Here is a 13,988-nt window from a genome sequence, read left to right as displayed (position 1 = left end):
TTCAGTCTATTTCCATTTACTGCCACCAGTAATCTTCGGACCCTTGAGGCTTGTATTTTCACAGAGCCTCATCACATGGAAGAGCGTGGTTTAAACTGGGGAGGGAGAGGGGGAAACTGAGCAGGACACGGGGGAAGATTAATTGGGTGGGGTGGGGGTGGTGAACATAAAGAGACGGGTTTTTAAAGAGGCCTTTGAAGGAAGGGAGTGAAGCAGAGAAGCAAAGTGGATTTGGAGGAGATTTGCAAAGAGCAGGAGTGTGGTGACTGAAAGATCAGCCTCTGGTGGAGCAGAGGGAGAGCAGTGAATCCATGGGAGCTGTCTATCAATGAAATTGGGTTGAAGAATACATTTTAAAAGGGGGATAAAATAAGTAAAGAATGAGAAATTATTTTTCAGCACCATTCCTTCCCGAGGCTGCGCACAGGATGAAGTGAGTCATACCGAGCTCTATCACACCACTGTTTGCTAGCACTTTGGCCGTCGTTCTTTTTCGCCCATCCCATGATCTCTCGTGTTCTTGCCGGAACGTGAGGATCAGCCCGCGGAGGAGGACGAGTTTCCTGACATCAGTCCCTGTGGAACGGGAGTGCGCGCTGTGAGAGGGTCACGCCTGCTCGCTTGCCCCATTTTACACAGCGCAAGATCGAAAGAGGGTCTGAACTGCTCTTGTATAGGAGCTGTTCTGCGTAAATGCAGAGATTGGAGTGTAATTTAAAAAACCCACCGCCCCCTTGTGGTGATGTACAGGCTTTGTCTTGGTGTTGATGGTAACTCCCCTTCCTGACTGTTCGGGGGCAGTCAGGCTTGTGTTGCTGCAAAGTGCTTCTCTGCTTCACAGCAATGCAAAGATGTGTCGGTGTAACCGCAGAGAGTTCAGACAGGTCACCAGGGCTGTCTGCTTTTGCTGGATTTTTGTGCGTGCTGTAGTATGTCACTGAAGCTCTTTGGTGTTTGGATTTGTAGGGTTAGAGGAACGGAATGTTAAGAAGTTTGAAGTCTCACCGGATGGCTTGTTTCTGCTGCTGATTGGGACCTCGGGGTATCTGCACCTTCTCTCCATGAAGGTAAATTACAAAGGATCGATCCTGAAATCTACTGGGACTGTGTAAACCTGTGTCCAATAGAAATCACGGACTAGTCACCGGTGTGGCTATGATTTTAGTCACTAATTTCAGTAGAAAACATGCAGTTAAACGTACTTCATGTGTATATTTGCTTAACAAACACTGCCATTCTGTACTGAACTTTGGAGTCTCTTTCACCCAAGTTTGGGATTCGGACGCGCGTTTATCGGACACGCCAGCAGTTGCGAGCGGTACTTTGACTTCTTCAGCGTGATGGCTGAGAACGTTGACTCGCTCACTCTGCTTTTTGTCCTGCAATTTTACCAACAAACGCACAAAAAGGTTAAAGTTCACACCATGCGAACGAGAGTACCGAGATTACGTGCCCAGTGACACTGGGGAGTGCTCATTACTGAGTCTGCAGTGCCGACAGGACAAGTTAATTAGGTTTCAGAACTGCCTTGTTCATTATGCACATGGTTACCTGGATGAAAGTGCAGTGTTGTTACTTTGCTCTGAAAATTGCAGGTCATGTGGCACCTGGGAATTGGCACAGCTTAAATTTTTCATGCACCACAAATTGGGTTCTGAATGCCTGCTGGCAGTGGTTTTCTATTCTTGCTGAGGAAACGGGCACAATTTTTTTTGTAGTCTTCTTGCCCTTTGCTCGTGTTCTCTGTGCAGCACACACTTCCGCCCCGTGATGCTGCGGGGCATCCTCCCAGTGCTTTACCGATGATCCGACACCAGCCACGAGAGGATGCATGAGCAGGAGGCTGACGTGCCCCCACCCCCCCATAGCATTTCCCCTGAAGGGCGAGGCTGAGATTGGGACCCGCAGTCACGCGGACCCACGCCCTGCCCACTTTGTGTCTTAGCAGGTTGGGTATCAGAGCTGGGCAGGCGAGTGCTGGCCACTAGGAAATGTGCAAAACTTCGCCCGAGTGGGCACTTTTCATGTCTCGGCCTAAGTGTAGTGCTGCAGGCTATTTGGCCACAGGGGGCAACGCAGCCACACCTGGTCCTGTCCTTGCTGGACATGCATACATACAGCTGGATAGCGGTCAGTGCCAAGAAGGCTGGCTGATTTCGTCCTCCACCTCGGGGGTGCTGCACTGTCGCAGTATCCTCCCTCAGCAGGGGTCAGTTGCCAGCAGAAGGTCGTGGGTGTTGTATTTTCCTTCGCTTCCCCCAGCACCGCCCAGGGATCGGGTCTTGTCTGCGTGGCTCTTTCTCACAATGACCTGTGCATTCACCCACCGAGCTTCCTAGCTACACCGTGTTTGGCGGGACAGGAAATATTGTTGTTTGATTGACGATCTAATGTCTAATACCAGGAAATTCTTCATCTGATTGTTCCTTCTGCAGACTAAAGAATTCGTGGGTAGCATGAAAATCAACGGACAGGCAATCGGAGCCACCTTCTCTCCTGATGGGAGTATGGTCTACGCAAACTCTGGTAAGCAGATTTTCTGGTCTACAGGGGGGAGTGCTCGGTCAGGGAGTAGTGGGGGCTCGGCGAGGGAGGGAGTGGTGGGGGCTCGGCGAGGGAGGGAGTGGTGGGGGCTCGGCGAGGGAGGGAGTGGTGGGAGTGCTCGGTCAGGGAGCGGTGGGGGCTCAGCGAGGGAGGGAGTGGTGGGCGGGCTCGGCGAGGGAGTGGTGGGCGGGCTCGGCGAGGGAGGGAGTGGTGGGCGGGCTCGGCGAGAGAGGGAGTGGTGGGAGTGCTCGGCGAGGGGGAGAGTGGTGGGAGTGCTCGGTCAGGGAGCAGTGGGGGCTCGGCGAGGGAGGGAGTGGTGGGCGGGCTCGGCGAGGGAGGGAGTGGTGGGAGTGCTCTGCGAGGGGGAGAGTGGTGGGAGTGCTCGGTCAGGGAGCAGTGGGGGCTCGGCGAGGGAGGGAGTGTGGGGGCTCGGCGAGGGAGGGAGTGGTGAGCGGGCTCAGTCAGGGAGGGAGTGGTGGGCAGGCTCGGCGAGGGAGGGAGTGGTGGGAGTGCTCGGTCAGGGAGCCGTGGAGGCTCGGCGAGGGAGGGAGTGGTGAGCGGGCTCAGTCAGGGAGGGAGTGGTGGGCAGGCTCGGCGAGGGAGGGAGTGGTGGGAGTGCTCGGTCAGGGAGCAGTGGGGGCTCGGCGAGGGAGGGAGTGGCGAGCGGGCTCAGTCAGGGAGGGAGTGGTGGGCGGGCTTGATCAGGGAGAAGGGGGGTCTTGGCGGGGTTGGGGGGCTGCTCGATAACGGGCTGGGGGATCGGTAACGGGCTGGAATCAAACTGGGATGTTTGGTAATGTAATGGTTTATCCCTTTACCAATTAAGCAATTGGGAGAGGCAAAGATCATTTTATTTAAAAATAGAAAACTTGACTTTTAATCTGAGACTGTCGTACGCGTAGAATCACTCCTGGTTCCCTGGTTCCTTTATTGTAATCCACAATATTCAGAGCTCACACAATTTGCAATTCAAGTACTGGGCTGTAACTGTGCAGTTATAACCGTTGATCTAATAGAATGGCGGAACAGGCTCGAGGGGCTGAACGTCCTACTCCTGTTCCTATGTTCTATCCCTTGCCACCCCACCCTCTACAGACAGACATACTCACTCACGCCACCTTTCTTCTCTTGAGAACTGTCAGAAGTTCCACAGCTCTAAATGCAACCAATTTATTGAGCAGTAATGAAAGACAGCTCTGGTTGAGCTGGTCCAGTAGCCAGTGGTGATGTTCTTGGTTGATTGGCCTCTCAACAAGTGTCACCAACCTCTGAACAGAGGTTCCAGATTCTGTTTTCAGCTCCCGATCCTTTTGGCTGGGACGGGACAGGCCAGGGCTGCGTGTTGTTTGGTTCACTCTGTGCTGTCCCTAACTCTGGCTGCACTTATTGCTCTTGGTGTTGTTCCAGATGAAGGAGAAGTTTACGTTTGGGACGTGAAGAGCAGGAAGTGCCTGAACCGGTTCATAGACGAAGGCTGTCTGAGTGGGATGTGTATTGCTGTCTCTCGGAACGGGCAGTATGTGGCCTGTGGGTAGGTGAAAACTTATGTCCTACAGTGTTGCCCTCTGCCGCAGGGTCCTGATGGGTAAAACGAGAGGCAACTGATCTCTTACCAAGGCTGCCGACCCTATTCTTTCCAAGGTTTTTAAGGCCTCCTCCATGGATCCTCTTTCAGGCTCCCCTGACGATTCAATTTATCCAGGGTTTGGCTGAGGCACACGGCAACCGACCCCGGTAATAGGGACACGGGAAGTGACGCCGGTAATAGGGACACGGTAAGTGACGCCGGTAATAGGGACACGGTAAGTGACCCCGGTAATAGGGACACGGTAAGTGACCCCGGTAATAGGGACACGGTAAGTGACCCCGGTAATAGGGACACGGTAAGTGACCCCGGTAATAGGGACACGGTCAGTGACCCCGGTAATAGGGACACGGTCAGTGACCCCGGTAATAGGGACACGGTCAGTGACCCCGGTAATAGGGACACGGTCAGTGACCCCGGTAATAGGGACACGGTCAGTGACCCCGGTAATAGGGACACGGTCAGTGACCCCGGTAATAGGGACACGGTCAGTGACCCCGGTAATAGGGACACGGTCAGTGACCCCGGTAATAGGGACACGGTCAGTGACCCAGGTAATAGGGACACGGTCAGTGACCCCGGTAATAGGGACACGGTAAGTGACCCCGGTAATAGGGACACGGTCAGTGACCCCGGTAATAGGGACACGGTCAGTGACCCCGGTAATAGGCACACGGTCAGTGACCCCAGTAATAGGCACACGGTCAGTGACCCCGGTAATAGGGTCACAGTCAGTGACCCAGGTAATAGGGACACGGTAAGTGACGCAGGCAATAGGGACACGGCAACCGCCCCCGGCAATAGGGACACGGCAACCGACCCCGGCAATAGGGACACGGCAACCGACCCCGGCAATAGGGACACGGCAACCGACCCCGGCAATAGGGACACGGCAACCGACCCTGATTATAGGGACATGAGGGATTGAACCTGCAACCTTGTGGGTCTGTAGGGCAGTGAATGCAGTTACTCTGAGCCACGGTGAGAACTCAGCTTAACCTCCTCTCCAGCTCCTTGGTAATTGAACATTTAAGTCGTTATAAAAAAATATATTGAAACATATCATAAGTCTTTGTTCTCGATCCCAGCTCTGAATTGCTATTTGAGCTCCCTCACAGCCCAAGTATTGGGTATTACAGTGACAATTTGTGTTGAGGGATTTGGAATTCTCTCTGGTCTGTACCCTGGGCCGGCCACAAACTACTCAACAGATTTGGTGCTAAGCTTTTTTGACAGGATCAGAATATAGCCCCGTAATCCTCCTTTAATCCCTGGTGGATCCATTGCTTTATGCTTAATGCTTTCAGTCCTTATCGTGAGGATTACAATACAGCAGTCTCATTAGAGTCACTGATCAGCACTGGGAAGCTCCCTCGTCCTGCTATTGCCCCCTGTGCACTGCGAGCTGGGATTTTATACTACTTGCACCGTCCCTAATCAGCTCGCATTAACTTCCTGCGGTTAGATGTCCTTGCTTTAATTTATTTTAAAGATAAATATCACTACCCTCCAACCCCCTAATCACAGTCCTGTTGTAAATGGAGTGAGTGCAGTGACTGTCCCCTTTAATTAAAGGTGATGTGTGTCTGCCGGGTCCGAGTCGGTGACCTGCGGCCGTGCTTGTAAATGTGGAGAGCCTGAAGTGTTAACGCTTGACTGGTGAAGCTAAGGGACCATCTGTAATCGCCAGGTTTTCCCCACGAGATTTGAGCTCTCTCGCCTACTGCCTTGCTTTATTAGAAAAGATGTATAGTTTTTATATACTGTAGAACTGCTTAAATTAGCATTATAAAAATTTCATGGGAGTTGGATTTTTGTAGTAAATTAAAATTTGCGTTTCGAACTCTGCATAAGCAGTAAGTATATTCTCGTAGGTCAAAAATGCAAATGTGGGTTTGCTGTGGAAAATAATCTGCTTTGCAGGATGGTCCCAGGGTGTGAATCGGTTCACGAGGTGCAATAGGTGGCTCCGGGCTTGCTCACCCTCCAAACCGCTCTATCCCAACCCCGATGTGGGAAATGCCTCATTCAACGTGGCCGAGGTCAGGAGCTCACTGTGTGGGGTATGGCGGGTGCAAATGCACGTCCTGTCAATTTGGCTGCTCTCCAGGACGCCGGGCCCGATGCAGTGCTGAGGGAGTGCTGCATTGCAGGAGATGCCATCTTTAGAGTGTAGCCCTGCCAGCTCGTTCAGGCAGAAGGGGAGGATACCATGGCACTCTTCGAAGAGTTCTCCTCGTGTCCTGATCAACATTCCTCCCTCAACTAACGGGTTCGCAAAGCTCTCCACCACTGGGGGTTTTCCTCGCCTCATGTCTGGGTCTGTTGTAGACTCATTGATCGCGATTGATCGCTGTGATTAGTCAACAACTCCATTATCGTTGTATCATGCAATTACCAGGAGGGTAGAAGGTGAACTAGATGGATCTTTTTTGTCTTACGATTCCTATGTTTCTAACTAACAATGAAAAGCAGCTTATTGGTCATTGAACTCGCTTACTGTTTATGGAATCTTGCTATGCGCAAATTGGGTTACAATGTTTGGCTACGTAACAGCAGTCGCTGCATTTCAAAGTAATTCATTGTGTGAAGTGCTTCAGTGTGTTCTGAGAGATGATGAGATGCTATATAAATGCAGGCCAGTTCCATCTTTCTACCCAACACTCTGGCGCAGTTTGCGTTAATGTTCCTTTTAAATCAACCTCTTTTTAATAAAAAGTTGCATTTTTCTTTCCTTTCCTCGGCAGGTCCAGTTCTGGAGTTGTGAACGTTTACTCACGAGATAACTGCCTACACCAAACAAACCCTAAACCTGTGAAAGCCATCATGAACCTGGTTACTGCAGCAACGTCCCTGGCCTTCAACCCAACAACAGAGATCTTGGCCATTGCTTCTAATGCCACGGATGATGCGGTCAAGTTGGTAGGTGGTGTTTCTGGGCAACATCCAAAGTAGAGGATAGCGTTGGCAATTAGTTCTGAAGCAATGACGTTCGAGTAACTGGAGGCTTGCTTTCCCTCCCTCCCCTCATGCTCTTCTGTGTGCTTTCTGTACAAAACAACCAGCAACTCAATCCCGTCGAACGCACACTCCCCGTCCTCTGGCTCCAACATCATTCATTGGTTTATTCCAGAACTAGGGGCCATAACTATAAGATGGTCACTAATAAATCCAATGGGGAATTCAGGAGAAACTTCTTTACCCAGAGAGTGGTGAGAATGTGGAACTCGCTGCCACAGGGAGTGGTTGAGGCGAATAGCGGAGATGCATTTAAGGGGAAACTAGATAAACACATGAGGGAGAAAGGAGTAGAGGGTTATGCTGATAGGGTGAGATGAAGAGGGGTGGGAGGAGGCTCGTGTGGAGCAGAAACGTCGGCATGGACTAGATGGGCCGAATGGCGTGTTTTTGTGCTGTAAATACTGTGTAATACAACACAAGGTATGGGTCAGTTGTAGCCCCCCAGCCATCACCTCGACTGAGAACGGCTAACTCAGCACAGGTCAGAGACCAAACTGCAACCTTCCTGCTCTGTATGGCTCACAGGAGCAGGGTGGGCCATTCCGCCCCTCGAGCCTGTTCCGCCATTCTGTTAGTTCATGGCTGATCTGTATCTTAACTCCATCTACCTGCCTCGGTTCCATAACCCTTAATACTCTTACCCAACAAAAATAAATCAACCTCAGTTTTGACATTTTCAATTGACCCCCAGCTTCAGCTTTTTTGGGGGGAGAGTTCTAGATTTCCACTAGCCTTTGTGTGAAGAAGTGCTTCTTGACATTACCCCTGAACGGCCTGGCTCTAATTTTAAGGTTCTGCCCCCTTGTTCTGGACTCCCCCCACCAGAGGAAATAGTTTCTCTCTATCTACCCGATCGAATCCTTTAATCATCTTAAACACCTCAGTTAGATCATCCCATAATCTTATTATACTCAAGGGAGCACGAGCCTCTGTTACACGCTGAACGATTGTGGCTACGTGACATGTCCTCATTAAATAAATAAGTTGTCTGACTAAGAGAAATTTATTGAGCCTTTTTCAGCCCTGTCCATTTTCTTTTGATTAATGCAGCCTTTCAATATTCTGCTAAATTAGCTTTGTTGAGTACAGTCGAGTGAGGGAATGAATTGCACACAAGCTCATTTTTAATCAGCTATGGTAGTCTTCAGTTAAACTGGAATCATCACGACCCCATTGTATTCACACAGCTCCCCCACTGGTTGGGATCCTGAGCGTTTGTTACACAATTATGCCAAGTGTAGCCAGGGTAAACCGGAGGGACAGTGGAACATTCAGGGATGAAATTGTAATTGCATCTGTAGTGTTCTATTAAATACTTTTTAATAATCCACTAGTGTCAGCTGTAGCACTCCTGCCTCTGAGTCAGAGGGTTGTGGGTTCAAGTCCCACTCCAGAGACTTGAGCACGAAAATCTAAGCTGACACTCCAGTGCACTGTCTGAGGGAGCGCCGCACTGTCGGAGGGGCAGTACTGAGGGAGCGCCGCACTGTCGGAGGGGCAGTACTGAGGGAGCGCCGCACTGTCGGAGGGGCAGTACTGAGGGAGCGCCGCACTGTCGGAGGGGCAGTGCTGAGGGAGCGCCGCACTGTCGGAGGGGCAGTACTGAGGGAGCGCTGCACTGTCGGAGGGGCAGTACTGAGGGAGCGCGGCACTGTCGGAGGGGCAGTACTGAGGGAGTGCTGCACTGTCTCGGGCAGTACTGAGGGAGTGCTGCACTGTCGGAGGGGCAGTACTGAGGGAGCGCTGCACTGTTGGAGGGGCAGTACTGAGGGAGCGCTGCACTGTCAGAGGGGCAGTACTGAGGGAGCGCGGCACTGTCGGAGGGGCAGTACTGAGGGAGTGCTGCACTGTCTCGGGCAGTACTGAGGGAGTGCTGCACTGTCAGAGGGGCAGTACTGAGGGAGCGCTGCACTGTTGGAGGGGCAGTACTGAGGGAGCGCTGCACTGTCAGAGGGGCAGTACTGAGGGAGTGCTGCACTGTCGGAGGGGCAGTACTGAGGGAGCGCTGCACTGTTGGAGGGGCAGTACTGAGGGAGCGCTGCACTGTCAGAGGGGCAGTACTGAGGGAGCGCTGCACTGTCGGAGGGGCAGTACTGAGGGCGCGCTGCACTGTCGGAGGGGCAGTACTGAGGGAGCGCTGCACTGTCGGAGGGGCAGTACTGAGGGAGCGCGGCACTGTCGGAGGGGCAGTACTGAGGGAGCGCTGCACTGTCGGAGGGGCAGTACTGAGGGAGCGCGGCACTGTCGGAGGGGCAGTACTGAGGGAGCGCTGCACTGTCAGAGGGGCAGTACTGAGGGAGCGTCGCACTGTCGGAGCGGCAGTACTGAGGGAGCGCGGCACTGTCGGAGGGGCAGTACTGAGGGAGCGCTGCACTGTCGGAGGTGCCGTCTTTTGGATGAAATGTTAAACTGCGGCCCCGTCTGCGCTCTCGGGCATGTAAAAGATCCCATGGCACTATTTCGAAGAAGAGCAGGGGAGCTCTCCCTGGTGTCCTGGGGAGAACTCGGATTGTTTTCACTAAAACAAATGATCTGGTCATTATCACATTGCTGTTTGTGGGAGCTTGCTGTGTGAAAATTGGCTGCCGCGTTTCCTACATTACAACAGCGACTCCACTTCAACAAGTACTTCATTGGCTGTAAAGTGCTTCGGGACGTCCGGTGGTTTTGAAAGGCGCTGGAGAAATACAAGTCTTTTAATTCCCGTGTCGGAGTGCAAAGCTGCACCTGACCGAGGGGATGTGTTCTCACCCTGACATTTAAACAGTGCAGGTGTCTCAGCCCTGGCTGGCATCTTCTCCGTTACCTAGCCATGCCTGGGATTGTTGAGGAGGAGGTGGCTTGGTGCTGAGTGTTGGCAGGTTCAGGGCTGCTTCCCTCAGTCCTCAGTCAGAGGCGGTGGGATCTCGCAGCGACCAGAGAAGACAGCCACATCCGGGTAGTCCCAGCGCGCCTCAGCAGCTGCCTTTGTGGGGGATGGGACAGGATTCACGTGCCCAGACTCTCATAGCAAGCTAATAAAGGGGGAAACGTACCCTAATCTATCCACGTAAAAACAAACATCCAGCATGTCCATCAGTCTTAAAGGTGTCGCCTGTGCAGCATGTTCAGGTTCGCACCCGATTAGCTTCAAATATCAGAACTGAACAGACAGGGACCCCACCAAATATGTAGCACCAAAGAGTAAAATAGAAATCCATGCATTTTCTGCTGGTTTCTGCTGACCTTGATACTGGCCTCTTCCCCAAGGCAAGGAGCTTGGAGATTTACAAGCAGCCGCCAATGCACGGAAACGTCCCCAAACAACAGCAGTTAGTCTCCAATTGACTTACGGAGGAAGCATTTCCTCAAACAAGGGATTGCCTGCTTCAAGGGACAGGCCACGTTAAACACAACTCCACATCAACAACTAAAACACCATCAGGTACGTTCCAGACCCTGGACTGCTCGATCAACTCCATGGGAGATCAGCCAGTATTCCATAAAAATCAAACCCACTTTCCCAGGGTGCGGTGTTTCAAGTTCCTTTTATTCAGCACAGTAAGGATGTTGCACTCTGCAACTACATGGAGTTTTTGTTCAGCTGCTAATATATGAACCCTAGTATTTTATTTCACTAATAATTCTGTATCCTCTCCTGCAGATCCACATCCCATCCTTCACGGCATTCTCCAATTTCCCGGTGCTCGGGCGGAAGTACATTCACTTGGCTCAGGAAATGGACTTCTCTCCCAGGAGTGGCTTCTTCTCCATAGCGAATAACCGAGGCCGGGCCTTGCTGTACAGGTGTGTTTAACATACGGCTCACAAATCTGATCAGGGCCATTCGTGTGTGTCCAGTCCGGCTGGAGACTTTGTAACTGGTTTCTTGGATCGGGCATTAGTCCTCAGTTCATGCGCATTCCTTGGGGACTGGACGGTTTGGGGGTCCTTTCACCCCTGCGCTGTAATCTACTCCAATTGGCGAGCAGGAGGTGCCCCCTCTCCTCGAGGTGCTGGTTCATGGTGCAGTGTGGCGTGTGGACCCCTCCAGCACTTTCCTGTGGGCCTCAACAGTTAATGTCGGCAGTCTGTGAGGATCCTGTCCTTGCCCGATGCCCACACACCGGGGCTGCGGCAGGAGTTATCACAGCAATTAGGAGCAAGAATCCTGGCTATATTCCCGCTCCCTCCACAGCCCAGCTCCTCTACCACTGCCCTGCCGAAGGACTTTTTATTAATTTTTCTCTCTCTCCATCTCTGTGTATCTCTCCCTGTTTGTCTCTCTTTCTGTCTCTATATTTATCTATCACTCTTTCAGTACCTCGCATTTCTGTCTAGGTTTATCTCTCTCTCTCTCTCTCTCTGTCTCTATCTTTGTATCACTCTATCTCCTTGCATCTGTTTGCCTTTTATCTCTCTCCATCTATCAAAATCTTTTCCTTTTTCTCTGTCTCTCTGAATCTATCTGTATCTCTCTCTCTTTACTCCGTACCCCTCTCACCCTCTGAATATATCGGGAACAACACAGATCAGTGCGACCTGAACCGTTTTACTGAACTAGAGAGTGTGGTTCATGGACTCGGTTTTACAATAACTATTTGTTTGTTAAGGGGTAGAGACAGCACTGGTTTCGAACGTTTGATCTAGTTTTACTTTTCCAGTAATAAATGATGCAGTTTGGCGATACGTCCAATAGTAGTTTTTTTTTTTTTTTTAGCAAGCCTCCTTGCTTCTAATCATTCCATGTTACCACAGTGACCTTGGGGCATGCCATAGCTCAGATCTCAGTGTATGATCTTTAGTGCCAGTCTTCAGGTTCCCCATCACAGAGACTTAAATATCTGGGATGCAAAGAGTGGCCTTCTGCCTGGGGCCTGCACCGTGCTCCCAGTGACCCATGGGACGGGGGAATGGAGGGTTGGGAACAGGCCACCTGATTAAAGGGTGGAATCTACACAGCCACTGCTCCTTCGTACAGTGTTACCTATTAATTTGTGAATTTACTGTTCATCGAGATGAGGAGGGTTTCGCCCTGGGAAATGATACCCTCCCCAGTGTCGAGGTGCAGCATGGTTTGATGCAGAATAAAGTTCCCTCCGCGCTGTCCCCACAACTCAGGAAAGTGCCCCGACTGTATCAGTGTGACATCATTCAATTTCCCACACCATGACACCTCTCGTGGCCTCTCGGAGCTATGTTGATCAGCACAGAATTTTTCGTCCTCTCTCCGGGTCCCTGAGGCAGCTCCCCACAGAAACATGGCTCAGAATTGAAGGTGCCGGTCTCGTGGGTCCATGCCGGCCTGTGTTGTAACTCTAATTTTGTCTGCCGGTACCTTCACTGCTTCCAAGTTAAATATTCAGTAGTTGAACTAATCCACTAATCAATTTCACTAATCTGTGAAAGGAGATCTGTTGAACTCTCAGTTTAAAATGCTCAGAATGTTACTGCTGTTCTAAGTATCTCCAGTGGCCCGTTGTTCAACCCAATTCCTAAATGATTTGGTCTCCTCCTAGGGTGAAGCACTACGCTGACTTCTAACCCGAGATTTTGGTGAGTGAACCTGCGTCCGTGTTTCCTGTTGTGGCTACTGCGTGCGGGGGGGCGGTGTCTGCGGGTGCGTGCGCACGGGGCTAACCTCTGAAATGGTGTATCAGAATTAGAGCTCCAAGCTGCCGCATTGATTCTCCAACCCACACTCCCTCTGAGGGCGGCTCCTCAATGGCGGTGCAGGAGCCGCCAGTTTACAGTGTTTCTCTTAAACTTGCTCGGCCATAACTTGTGGGGTTCATCTCCTCGAATTGCCCCCAACACCAGCGACAGTCCATAACTAAAGCTTGGAAGCAACAAAACTATTACTGCACTGCTGGGAGTCTTCCCTCCCTCCCCTCCACACATAGAATGATACAGCTCAGAAGGAGGCCATTCAGCAGATCGTGCCTGTGCCGGCTCTTTGAACGAGCTCTCCAATTAATCCCACTCCCCCTGCTCTTTCCCCAGAGCCCTGCAAATTTCCCCCCTTCAAGTATTTATCCAATTCCCTTTTGAATGTTACTATCGAATCGGACCTTTCAGGCAGCGGATTCCAGATCACAACGCGCATACAAATTGCACCACGCACCTTCTCACTGACATCGGACTATACATATTGTCCCGTAGGTGTTGAAAACAGTATTGAAGTATCCCCTGAAATTGTTTCTTGTGACTTTTACCTTTACAGGCGGACCCTCTCCAGATTCAGCCGTTGCTTTTTGCATGGCACTGCAGATTGAAGAACAATCGCAGCAGTCAGATCGCCCTGCACAGGGGCAGCTTGAAGTTCGGTCTGTGAAGCACTCCGAGCATTTTAAAAAGAAATTGAACCCTTTGTTTCTATGAAATAAATTGACAGTGTGCGATGGAGTTTGAGCTTTACTCCTGTCCCGACCTTTTCTATATAATAAATGTAATGTAAATACATCTGCGTTGTCAGTGTTTGTGCAATGAGATGGTGTAGCTTCCAGCCAAAGCCCAGCACTAGGAGTGATGGAGGTGGTACTGAGTCTCTGTGTTTCAAAGCCTCTGTTCCATGTGAAGTTAATGCCCTTTTCACATGATCAGCAAATTCTACGGGGTTACGGTCCTGGGCAGAGCCTCGCTCAACAGGAGCACGGATCTAATAATCAGGAGCGTCGGCGCTCTGGATTTTCCGCAAGGCAGGAGCACGCGGATTGGGCACGGTTAAAACTACACCCAGGTCTCTGAACTGGGCTCCCATTGGGTGAGGATTTATGCTGAACCTTGCCTCCCTGAATTTAACCCGATGGGAGACATCCCGCTCCCATTATATCCCCGAGCATTCCCATTAAAAAAAAAA

At 51.2% G+C, this 13,988-nt stretch overlaps 1 protein-coding gene across 1 annotated transcript in view; it reads left to right on the top strand.

The window, feature by feature from the left end:
- utp18 (UTP18 small subunit processome component) overlaps positions 1 to 13,591 on the top strand; it is a 35,021-nt gene extending 21,430 nt beyond the window's left edge. The window contains exons 8-14 of the mRNA XM_085963996.1: positions 967 to 1,067; positions 2,436 to 2,526; positions 3,952 to 4,075; positions 6,877 to 7,051; positions 10,794 to 10,936; positions 12,649 to 12,685; positions 13,353 to 13,591. Of these exons, the coding sequence (XP_085820122.1) occupies positions 967 to 1,067; positions 2,436 to 2,526; positions 3,952 to 4,075; positions 6,877 to 7,051; positions 10,794 to 10,936; positions 12,649 to 12,673 (659 nt within the window). The 3' untranslated portion in view covers positions 12,674 to 12,685; positions 13,353 to 13,591. The remainder of the gene's footprint in view (positions 1 to 966; positions 1,068 to 2,435; positions 2,527 to 3,951; positions 4,076 to 6,876; positions 7,052 to 10,793; positions 10,937 to 12,648; positions 12,686 to 13,352) is intronic.
- The last annotated feature ends 397 nt before the right edge of the window (positions 13,592 to 13,988 follow it).

This window comes from Somniosus microcephalus, chromosome 21 (genome assembly GCF_052327205.1).
Source record: "Somniosus microcephalus isolate GS21.2 chromosome 21, FLI_Smic_1.0, whole genome shotgun sequence".
NCBI classification, from domain to species: domain Eukaryota; kingdom Metazoa; phylum Chordata; class Chondrichthyes; order Squaliformes; family Somniosidae; genus Somniosus; species Somniosus microcephalus.
Note: the sequence above shows the minus strand (reverse complement) of the source record. Positions and strands in the feature narration are given on the sequence as shown.